The sequence below is a fragment of the Mixophyes fleayi genome, chromosome 4 (genome assembly GCF_038048845.1).
Source record: "Mixophyes fleayi isolate aMixFle1 chromosome 4, aMixFle1.hap1, whole genome shotgun sequence".
NCBI classification, from domain to species: Eukaryota; Metazoa; Chordata; class Amphibia; order Anura; family Limnodynastidae; genus Mixophyes; species Mixophyes fleayi.
Window position 1 is genome coordinate 122,795,537 of NC_134405.1, and position 12,173 is coordinate 122,807,709.

The window sequence follows — 12,173 nt, forward strand, 5'->3', positions numbered from 1 at the left end:
AATCCTAAATGCTAGTGTTGGCTTCCCTGGTTCCTCTCATGATTCTTTTATTTTGCAGAATTCAGAACTGTTCAAGAGGTTTGAGGAGGGAGATTTTCCTCATGGATGGCTCCTGGGTAAGTTATATCAAGGTAATCCCTATTAATAATAATTTATAAAATGAGAAAAACAGTAATAAAAACATTTTTTATTTTTTTTTATTAGGTGATGCAGGATATGGGCCTGGTTGCTCACTCCAGTGTCCAATCCAATTTCTGATGCTGATAAAAGGTACCAAGCGGCACATATAGCCACCAGAGGTGTAATTGAGCGTACCTTTGGGCTACTTAAGAGCCGGTTCCGCTGTTTGGACGGGTCTGGCGGTGCGCTTCTGTACTCACCTTCAAAAGTTTGCCTTATTGTTATTGCTTGCAGCATTTTGCACAATATCTGTTTGGCAAATAATTTGGAGGTAGAGATAGATTCTGCTGTTTTACAGGATCAAGACCTTTCTTCAGCCACAGCATTTGGTCGGGAAACAGGAACTCGTGAGCGCCAGCGTTTAATTTTGGATTTTTTTTCATGTAAGTGTGAATTTTCTTATGTCATAATTTTTTTTTATAAATATAATTTAAATAATAAGTAATATTTTATTTATTAATATTTTTTTTTTCAGGACTTCAAATTAATTAGTGGGAGATATCTCAAACAATCGTTGTTCAGCGTTCGGTTAAATTTTTTTTTTTTTTTATATGTATATATGTTTTTATTTTAAAAGAAGTTTAATGTTAATAACAGTTAGTTAAGATTTTAAAAGGATGATTGCAGACGGAACCAGCGACTGGATTTTGAAGACCAAGTCCATGACACTTTGCAAGAGTCAGCTTCTTGGACAGGTGGGTGTCATCATTTTTAAACTGCACTAAGCTATTTTCTGTGTAATGTAACCTTATGTAAAGTATCACTACTGACACATACTCACACTGAAATTACCTTTTTTTTCTCTTTTATTTTATCCAAAATCTACCTGTCACAACCATTTCACTGTGGATTGCAGACGGAACCAGCGACTGGATTTTGAAGACCAAGTCCATGACACTTTGCAAGAGTCAGCTTCTTGGACAGGTGGTGTCCTCTTTTTTAAACTGCACTATGCTATGTTCTGTGTAATGTAACCTTATGTAAAGTATCACTACTTACACATACTCAATTATCTATATCAAAAATATAACCACAATGGGTATATTTTAGATAAAGAGAAATGAGTATACATAAAACAGTGGTAATTGAGAATGTGTGCATATGATTATATATAGATATATAGATATAGATAGAGATATATATATATATATATATATATATATATATATATAGATATAGATATATATCTTTCTTTGTAGGTGTATGTGTGTGTGTACATATATTAAAATATATACACATACATACTATGGTGTAACAGACAAGAAAAAAAACACACACATACACACAAACATGTGTACTTTTTAGACCATAAGAACAGTATATTAAAGGTTGACGTGTACATATAAAGGTGTTTATTAAGATAAAAATGGATCAATATCTACAATTTTACCACAATGGCTATATTGATCCATTTATATGTTAATAAACACACTTATATATACATGTCTAGCTTTAATATACTGTTCTTATGATCTAAAACGTACACATGTTTGTGTGTATTTGTGTGTTTGTTTTCTTCTCTGTTACACCATAGTATGTATGTATATATATTTTAATATATGTACACACACACACACACACACACACATCTACAAAGAAAGATATATATCTATATATCTATATATCATCATATGCACATATTCACAACCACCTCTGTTTTATGTATATTCATTTATCTATTTCAAAAATATAACCACAATGGGTATATTTTAGATAAAGAGAAATGAGTATACATAAAACAGTGGTGATTGAGAATGTGTGCATATGATTACATATAGATATATATATATATATATATATATATATATATATGTAATCATATGCACACATTCTCAATCACCACTGTTTTATGTATACTCATTTCTCTTTATCTAAAATATACCCATTGTGGTTATATTTTTGAAATAGATAAATGAATATACATAAAACAGAGGTGGTTGTGAATATGTGCATATGATGATATATAGATATATAGATATCTATCTTTCTTTGTAGGTGTATGTGTGTGTGTGTATGTGTGTGTGTGTGTGTACATATATTAAAATATATACTGTGGCAAGAGCCCGCTACTGCAGAAGCACACGCATACAACTTCTTCCTTTTTATGGTTCTTTATTGTCAGAATGGTAATAATGTTTTGACACCGTATACTTGCACAGCAATTATGGAGACCCTCAACGCTTACTATACATAGTCCAGCTCTCTGTCCAGATCACCCAGCTAGCCCAGCATTGATCTCCCTGAACAATGAAACAAGCAGGGTTTTATACCTGTCACTCCTCCCACAGACCTAGCTTGATGGACAGGTGACACACCCACCTTCTCTTTAAAAGGAAACACCCATCCCTGGCTCTGTTTAGACTATCAGACCCACCCTGTCTGTTTGCTGAGAGGAAGCAGCTTTTATATCATGTAAGTAAACCAATTTTAAACTACACATATGTTTTTACCTGGTTTAATCTCCACCTAGGTACATAACTGTGCCAATGTTTTACTCTACTTCCCTGCTTTCTCTGCATATTGCCAGCTAAATGCCTCCTTTTGTTACTTATCCCTCCCCCTAGCGTCTCCAAGTAGGGGGACGCGGGCTTCGCAAGGAGCCAATATTTTCGTGACAACGCATCTGCATTTTTGTATAGAATCCCAGGCCTATGTTCTACTGAGAACTTGAAAGGTTGCAGTGCCAAGAACCAGCGGGTTACCTTTGCATTTACCTCCCGGTTGTTCTGCATCCATCTTAATGGTGCATGGTCTGTTATTAGGGTGAACTCTCTGCCTAGGAGATAATAGCGCAGAGCTTCTGTAGCCCATTTTATGGCGAGACATTCTTTTTCCACAGTGGCATATTTTTGTTCCCTTGGAAGCAACTTACGACTTAGGTACATGACAGGATTTTCTACTCCATTCTTCTCCTGTGACAAGACTGCACCTAAGCCAACACCAGAAGCATCAGTTTGGAGGAAGAACCTCCGGGTAAAATCTGGTGCTTGTAGAACTGGAGAGGAACAAAGAGCTAACCGAAGATCAGACCAGGCGGTTTCTGCAGACTCAGACCAGGTTAATCTATCTGGACAACTTTTTTTTAACATGTCCGTAAGTGGAGCAGCTCTAGTGGCGAAGTGGCTTACAAACCGCCTGTAGTAACCTACTAAGCCTAAAAAGGTTCTTAACTGTGACTTTTTCTCTGGTCTTGTCCAATTTTTGACTGCCTCCACTTTGTCTAGCTGGGGTTTTACATGGCCTCGACCAACAATGTACCCCAAATATTTGGCTTCTCTCATGGCTATGGCACATTTCTCTGGGTTAGCTGTTAACCCTGCGGACCGTATTGAAGCTAAGACCGCCTCAACTTTGGCTAAATGTGATCCCCAGTCTGGGGTATAAATCACTATATTGTCCAAGTAAGCAGCTGTATAAGCTGTGTGAGGTCGTAGCAATTTATTCATGGCCCTTTGGAAGGTGGCAGGTGCCCCATGCAACCCAAAGGGTAGGACTTTATATTGATAGAGACCATCAGGGGTAGAAAATGCAGTCTTTGGCTTGGCCGTGGAAGTCAGGGGAACTTGCCAATAACCCTTTGTTAGATCCAGGGTTTTAAAATAATTGCTACCAGCAAGATTTTCCACTAGTTCATCCACACGTGGCATCGGATAGGCATCAAACTGCGACATACTGTTTAGGCGCCTAAAGTCATTGCAGAACCTAATTGTCCTATTGGGTTTCGGGACAAGCACAATGGGACTATTCCATTCACTAGTGGACTCTTCAATTACATCTAACTGGAGCATCTTCTCGACCTCCTTTCTCACGTCCACCCGTCTGGCTTCTGGAATACGATACGGCTTCTGCTTGACAATGACTCCTGGCGCAGTGACATTGTCGTGTTAAGGTAGTGCGCCCAGGAATGAAAGAGAAGACATCCCTGTTGCGGCGAATCATTTCTTCAGTCTGTTGTCTCTGCTGAATGGACAAGGCTGGCTCTATGGGCACTTCAGACTTTTCAATGGCAGTACTCACTACCTGAGGAGAGGTTTCCTCATCATGCCAGGGTTTAAGGAGGTTCACATGATATATTTGCTCCTCCCTTCTCCTACCTAACTGGTGGACTCTGTAATTGACAGGACCGACAGCCTCTAGAACTTCTTATGGACCCTGCCAATGGGCGAAAAGTTTGCTTTCCTGTGTAGGAACCAGGACTAGGACCTTTTTTCCCCAGGCTTGAAAGATCGAACAACAGCACTTTTGTCATAACTTTTCTTCTGTCGTTCCTGAGCCTCTTTTACATGTTGCTGCACAATGGGCCCTACCTTTCCTAGCCTCTCATACATTTGGGACACAAATTGTACCAGATTTGGCTCCCTGCGACCTTGCTGCTCCCACCCTTCTTTTAACATATCCAAGATACCCCTGGGCTGTCTCCCAAACAATAACTCAAAGGGACTAAACCCTGTTGAAGCTTGAGGTACCTCACGGATGGCAAACATCAAATAGGGAATAAGAGTGTCCCAATCTTTTTTCTCTTGAGCCACTGCTTTCCTGAGCATGTGCTTTAATGTGCGGTTGAAGCGTTCCACCAAGCCATCTGTTTGTGAATGGTATACAGAGGTGTGAAGCGCCGTAACCCCTAGCAACTGGCACATGCCCTTCATCAGTTTAGACATGAATGGAGTACCCTGGTCTGTGAGAATTTCTTTGGGTATTCCCAAGCGTGTAAACATCAATACAAGTTCTTTAGCTATGGTGCTGGACTTTATGTTTCGTAGGGGAATTGCCTCTGGATACCTGGTTGCATAGTCAAGCACCACTAGTATATATTGGTGCCCACGTGCGGATTTTTCCAGGGGCCCCACAAGGTCCATAGCTATCCGTTCAAAGGGAACTTGTACTATTGGTATTGGAATGAGAGGTGCCCTATACATGGGTTTGGGACATGTTCTCTGACAAATGGGACAGGACCGGCAATACTTTTTCACTGCCATGTGTACACCGGGCCAGTAAAACCTAAGCAGAACTTGTTCCCGTGTTTTATACTCCCCTAGGTGTCCCCCACAGACATGTGTATGTGCCGCTTTTAACACTAGGGTTACATGGACCTGAGGAACCATTAATTGTTCTACTTTTTCCCCCTGTACATTAGCAACTCTATACAGGAAATTATTTTTAACAATAAAATATGGTATACCTTCTGCAGGCTGGGCGGCTTTCGCTACCCCATTTACCTCAGTCACACTTTTAAAGGCATGTTCCAAAGTGGCATCATTAAGTTGGTCTCGAGCAAAGTCCTGCAAAGGAAACAAAATTGGTATTGCGGACCAGTCCGTATCCTCAGTGACAGGCGGGGTGGGCTCATCTGCGACATCACCGACCAATGCAAGTTTGGACTGTCCATGTTTCCCCACAGTTGAATGCTTTTGTGGAACTCCTGCTGTGACTCCCAGGATGGCATTCCAGTTTGGCGGTTCCCAAAGATCGATGTCCAGATGTTGTGGATTCTTAGTTGGTTCTTTTAAGACCGGGCTTCCGACCGTTGCATCAGTTGCCGGCATGTCCGGCCGGATCCGCTCACCGAGGACATCATTAAACAGTGGGAAGTCTCGCCCCAAATTGAGTGGATATGGGAGTTTAGGTGCTATGGCAGCTACCACCATAACAGTTTTGTCTTTGAGTGTGGCTGGTAGTATTGTTCTTTCATACTCCTCTGTTGTGCCATGTACGCAAAGAACTTTCACTTTGGGTAACCGAGAAGTTATGGTTTCAGGTAAAGCAGAGCTGGAAACCAATGAGAGTTCACTCCCCGAGTCAACCAAGGCCAGAACAAGGTTTTGGTTGATTAGCACAGTCACCCGGAACAAAGATTCCTGATGTGGGACTCATGGTAAAACAGCTTAGAAATGCAGGTTCAATATGTGCTACAGAACAGTCCATGGGTTCCTGTAGTTTAGGACACTCTGCCTTAAAGTGGCCTGGCTCACCACATTCAAAACACTTCAGATTAGACAGCTTTGCACCTGGCCCTCTGTCCGTAGCAGTTTTGCCATTGGGCCCTTTGGCAAGGATTGTCAAACCTTGCTTTTGGCGTGGCTGCGGCTTTGGCACAAATGCAGGTTCTTTAGTCATTTGCTGTAGCGCACAAAACCTTTCTACCACGGTGGCAAGCTCTTCATAAGTTTGTGGGTCTGATTGCAGAACCCACCTTTGCAAATCGCGGTTCAGCCCCCGGATGCAGTGATCTATCGCCAGAACTTCAATAATCCGAGAAGGCGAATTCTCCTCAGGCTGCAGCCATTTCTTTAAAATTTTAGAAAGCTCAGCCACTTGCGCTCTGACCGGTTTTTCTTTATCATAGCTCCGTTGGTGATAGCGCTGGGCTCGACCTGGCCCGGAAACTCCAATGCGAGCCAATATCTCAGACTTTAGACACAGATAATCAGAGGCCCGTTCCTCATCTAGATCCATATGAGCTTCACCAGTCAGATATGGCGCCAGTCTCTCAGCCCAATCTTTAGGAGGCTATTTTGCTATTTTTGCAAGTCTCTCGAAAGACACCAGATATGCTTCTACGTCATCAGCTGGTGACATTTTCTGGAGAACAGGACCAGGTGGTTAATTTCTGTTATGCCTCACCTGGCTTAACTCTTCTCTTAAGAGCCTTGTGTTTTCCACCTGTGCCTCGGCGACTTGTAGCATCTGAGCTTGCTTCTGTTGCTGCGCAGCGGCCACATTCACGAGGGTTCTCAGTACTTCCTCCATGTTGACGTCTGCGCGGGTTGGGTAGTGGAAACTTGCTTCCCGCAGCATCCCACTCCTGACACCACTTGTGGCAAGAGCCCGCTACTGCAGAAGCACACGCGTACAACTTCTTCCTTTTTATGGTTCTTTATTGTCAGGATGGTAATAATGTTTTGACACCGTATACTTGCACAGCAATTATGGAGACCCTCAACGCTTACTATACATAGTCCAGCTCTCTGTCCAGATCAGCCAGCTAGCCCAGCGTTGATCTCCCTGAACAATGAAACAAGCAGGGTTTTATACCTGTCACTCCTCCCACAGCCCTAGCTTGATGGACAGGTGACACACCCACCTTCTCTTTAAAAGGAAACACCCATCCCTGGCTCTGTTTAGACTATCAGACCCACCCTGTCTGTTTGCTGAGAGGAAGCAGCTTTTAAATCATGTAAGTAAACCAATTTTAAACTACACATATGTTTTTACCTGGTTTAATCTCCACCTAGGTACATAACTGCGCCAATGTTTTACTCTACTTCCCTGCTTTCTTTGCATATTGCCAGCTAAATGCCTCCTTTTGTTACAATACACATACTATGGTGTAACAGACAAGAAAACAAACACACACATACACACAAACATGTGTACTTTTTAGACCATAAGAACAGTATATTAAAGGTTGACATGTACATGTAAAGGTGTTTATTAAGATAAAAATGGATCAATATCTACAATTTTACCACAATGGCTATATTGATCCATTTATATGTTAATAAACACACTTATATATACACGTCTAGCTTTAATATACTGTTCTTATGATCTAAAACGTACACATGTTTGTGTGTATTTGTGTGTTTGTTTTCTTCTCTGTTACACCATAGTATGTATGTGTATATATTTTAATATATGTACACACACACACACACACACACACCTACAAAGAAAGATATATATCTATATATATATTTATATCTATATATAATATTATGCACACATTCACAACCACCTATGTTTTATGTTTATTCATTTATCTATATCAAAAATATAACTAAAATGGGTATATTTTAGATAAAGAAAAATGAGTATACATAAAACAGTGGTGATTGAGAATGTGTGCATATAAAATATATACATATCTTTAATATACATTGTAAAAAGCATTTGGCTGCATGATATACACACACCCAAATCTTATGTTATTATTGTCGTGGTGGGGTTCATCTACATATTGGTTTGTATGTATACAGATTTCAATGGACAGCTGTGTGTACATTGAAAAATACATTTTGTATACAAACAACACAAATGTACAGTAAAAATACCCATGGGCATATATAACATATGATTTTCGTTTGAGAATATATTTTAGACATGAGATATGTGTGTGTGTGTGTGTGTGTGTGTGTGTGTGTGTGTGTGTGTGTGTGTGTGTGTGTGTGTGTGTGTGTACATGTGTGTCTCTGCCAATATATAAGTATGAATATAGTCAAACAAAAAACACTTACCAACTTGGCTGGCAGCTGTGTCAGGACGTCCTTTTGACCTTTTCTTAGATGGGCGCTTGGAAGTTGGCTCTACAATTAAATTTAACAGTGTTTAAAATTATTAAAAAATAAAAAAAAATAATAAACACGTCTTCATACATATAAACATATATACATACCTTCAGATAAATATGTTGAAGGTTCCTCTGTGTCCACAGCATCTTCCACACCTTCCACAAGTACAGGATCCAGGACCTCAGACAGCCTCACTTCCCAGGGTTTCATGCTGATATTTGCAGGTTTCCCACCACCAGTTCCTTTTGCATGCTTCTTGGACGCAGCCATCTTCTTCTTTACAATCCTCTTGCCGTCCCGGAAACGTTTCCTGCAATGCTCAACAGATTTTGGAACTTGCCCACAAGAAGTCACCATGTCAGAGATCTGACGCCAGATCTGGTTCCTCTGCTGATGACTTGTGACATGTGCCCGTTTACCATACAGTACATCATAGTTAGTTACTATCTTGTCCACCAGGATGTTGTTCTGCTGCTCAGAGAAACGAGATGCTCTGGTGATGTTACTACCACCTTCCTCAGGATCATCACCATCATCATCTTCTTCAGCCACTGTAGATTGCTGCGAGGGTCTGGTAGACACTTTTTGAAGGAATCTCTGTCTTCTTCTTTCTTGTGCTCAATCTCTTTCCTCTGTTTTATGCTGCCACTCTTCTCCACTGCTGATATCTTCTTCATCCAGGTGTACCTGTTCAGAAAGATTTTCCCTATGCTCCCTAGACATAGTGATATATATATATATATATATATATATATATATATATATATATATATATATGCTATGTAGCTGCTATGTAGCTGAAATAAATAAAACTAATGCTAGGAGCTAAAAAGTAACTAAACTTTTATTTAATTGTGACTCTTGTACACTTTTTCTGTATGCAGTATATTGATGTCTGCAATGAAATAAAATATGTGTGGTGTTGTGTAGTGTGTAGTGTTAGTACTGTATAAAAATAAAACTTACTAAAGGACTGTGTAATGCAAAATAAAATGTATGTAAATAATGTGAAAATAATGAAAAAATGTATATAAAGCTGCAAAAAGAACTATCCAGAATCTCACAAAACCAGAGGGTCTCAGGAATCAGCCACCAGCATCGAAATCTCTGCAAAAGGGCATTTTGCAAAAATTTTTAATTTTTTTTATAGAAATGTGGGCGGGAAATCGCGAACGGCGGGAAAAGTGTAAAAAAAAAAAGAACATCGTACAAGAAGGATATTACGCGATAAGGGGCTGGGTTAGGTATTACAATTGAATACCATCATTTCCGGGAAGTTGATTTTTTGCGATATGCGCCGTTCCGCTTATTTGCGATATATTACGCAAATAAGCGGACAATTGAATACCCCCCTTTGAATTATTTTGCATTTGTTCTTGTTACTCAGAACAAGGGGCCTGATTCATTAAGGATCTTAAATGAAGAGGATTCTTATTTTAGTCTCCTGGACAAAACCATGTTACAGTGAAAGGGGTGCAAATGAGTGTTCTGTTTTGCACATAAGTTAAATACCGACTGTTTTTTCGTGTAGCACACACATATCAACTTTAAATGTCAGTGTACAAATAAGCTATCAAGTATTTGTGTGCTACATGAAAAAACAGCCAGTATTTAACTTATGTGCAAAACAGAACACTCATTTGCACCCTTTTCACTGTAACATGGTTTTGTCCAGGAGACTGAAATAAGAATCCTCTTCATTTAAGATCCTTAATGAATCAGGCCCAAGGTTATGATGACCAAATTTTTGGTTGGACAGATCAATATTTCCTGAATATCACCAAGGATTGTAAGAGCTATAGAAGCAGCAGAAAGTTTCTTTCCTTTACATTGAGTAGGGAAAAAGATTTCCCCATTGCCTATTCCATGGTCATTTACGAGAAGATTGATATGTTTGAGCGCCTTTTGAGGTCTGTTTATGCCCCTCAAAATATTTACTGTGTGGATAAACAGTCTCCACAGTCATTCAAGGAGGCAGTGCGAGCCATCACCTCATGCTTTGACAATGTGTTTATGGCGTCTAAACTGGAGAGAGTGGTCTATGCATCATGGTCTAGATCAGGCCTGTCCAACCTGCGGCCCTCCAGATGTTGTGAAACTACAAGTCCAAGCATGCCCTTCCAGCTATCAACTGGTTGTCTACCAGCAAAGCATGCTGGGGCTTGTAGTTTCACAACACCTGGAGGGCCGCAGGTTGGACAGGCCTGGTCTAGAGTGCAGGCAGATCTCAACTGCATGGAGGATCTGCTAAGAAGCAATGTTCAGTGGAGATACCTTCTAGATACCTGTGGGACAGAATTACCATTAAAGACCAATGCTGAGATTGTAAAAGCTCTTAAATTATTAAATGGAATTAACAATATGGAGTCTATAAAACCCCCCAGAATTAAAATGGCAAGATGGCTTTTTCATCATGAAGTTGGAACATCTGTTATAAGAACCACCTTTCAGAAAAGCTTACCACCAATCATTATCCCAATGTTTTCAGGTAATGCTTATTTTGTGGTTACTAGAGGGTTTGTTAAACACATATTTGAAAACCCACAAGTACAAAAATTTCTTCAGTGGGAAAAGGACACTTACAGCCCAGATGAGCACTTTTGGGCAACATTAAATCGCATGCCTGAAGTTCCAGATGCCATTCCACATAATGAAAAGTATGACACTTCAGACATGAATTCTATTGCAAGGCTGGAGAAGTGGAAATATTATGAAGGCGATGTATCTAAAGGTGCTTCATACCCTCCATGCACAGGGATTCATCAGCATTTCATTTGTATCTATGGGTCTGGAGATTTGCATTGGTTGCTGAAAAATCATCATCTCTTTGCAAACAAATTTGACCCCACAGTAGATGATACAGTAATACAATGTTTGGAAGAATATCTGAGGTATAAGATTTATATGGTAAACATGTGAGTTATGTAAGTTATAGCTGTTACAGTTGACAACAGGCTGTAAATGAGGGAAATGAAAAATATAGTTGGCTTTCTGTCCTGAATATATGAGCTCAGGACATTAAAAAACAGTCAGTATTTAACTTATGTGCAAAATAGAAAACTAATTTGCACCCCTTGGATTGTAATATGGTTTTGTCTAGGAGACTTAAATAAAAAACTTCTTAATTTAAGTTCCTTAATGAATCAGGCCCTTTGCTTTTAAGCATACCTGCTGACTCTCCGAGAATGTCATCTTGGAGAACCTTAAACAGGCTGCCTCAGGATGATGTTTGTCGACCCCACACATGACCCGAGAGACTCTTGATTGTGTGATTGAATGACATAACAGGAGAGCTTGAACTGAAATTGTGACAGAAAAAGAGCTGAACTGGAGGAGCGGGTAAGTAAATTACTCCGGAATGTGGAGACAATGTTGGGGGAGGGGGAGAAACAAGAGAATAACGGAAAGTGGAAGTCGTGAACGGGGAAAACAAGGGATAAGTAAAAAACAGGCAATAGGGGCAGAGGAGAGTATTGAAAGTATAAATGAAGGAAGCAATGAGTGAGGGAACAGAAAGTGAGGAATGATAGCAAGAGAGCTGAGGAGGAATCTGTAAAGAAGGATCAGAAGGATAATAAGAAAAGAATTAAAGCAGTCATATGTATACAAGCTGCAATATGAAGTTTATCTGTTAAACCAATACATACTCCATACCTTCCTTCCTCCTTTTCTCTTATCAGTACCATGAGGGTAGGGATGTCG

The 12,173-nt window shown here is 40.0% G+C and overlaps 1 protein-coding gene across 1 annotated transcript; it reads left to right on the forward strand.

Annotated features, from left to right (window-relative positions):
• The first annotated feature begins 10,337 nt into the window (after positions 1-10,337).
• LOC142149947 (beta-1,3-galactosyl-O-glycosyl-glycoprotein beta-1,6-N-acetylglucosaminyltransferase 3-like) lies at positions 10,338-11,390 on the forward strand. Its single transcript, XM_075205228.1, has 2 exons — positions 10,338-10,537; positions 10,685-11,390. The coding sequence occupies exons 1-2, from the start codon at positions 10,338-10,340 to the stop codon at positions 11,388-11,390; spliced, it is 906 nt and encodes a 301-aa protein (XP_075061329.1).
• The last annotated feature ends 783 nt before the right edge of the window (positions 11,391-12,173 follow it).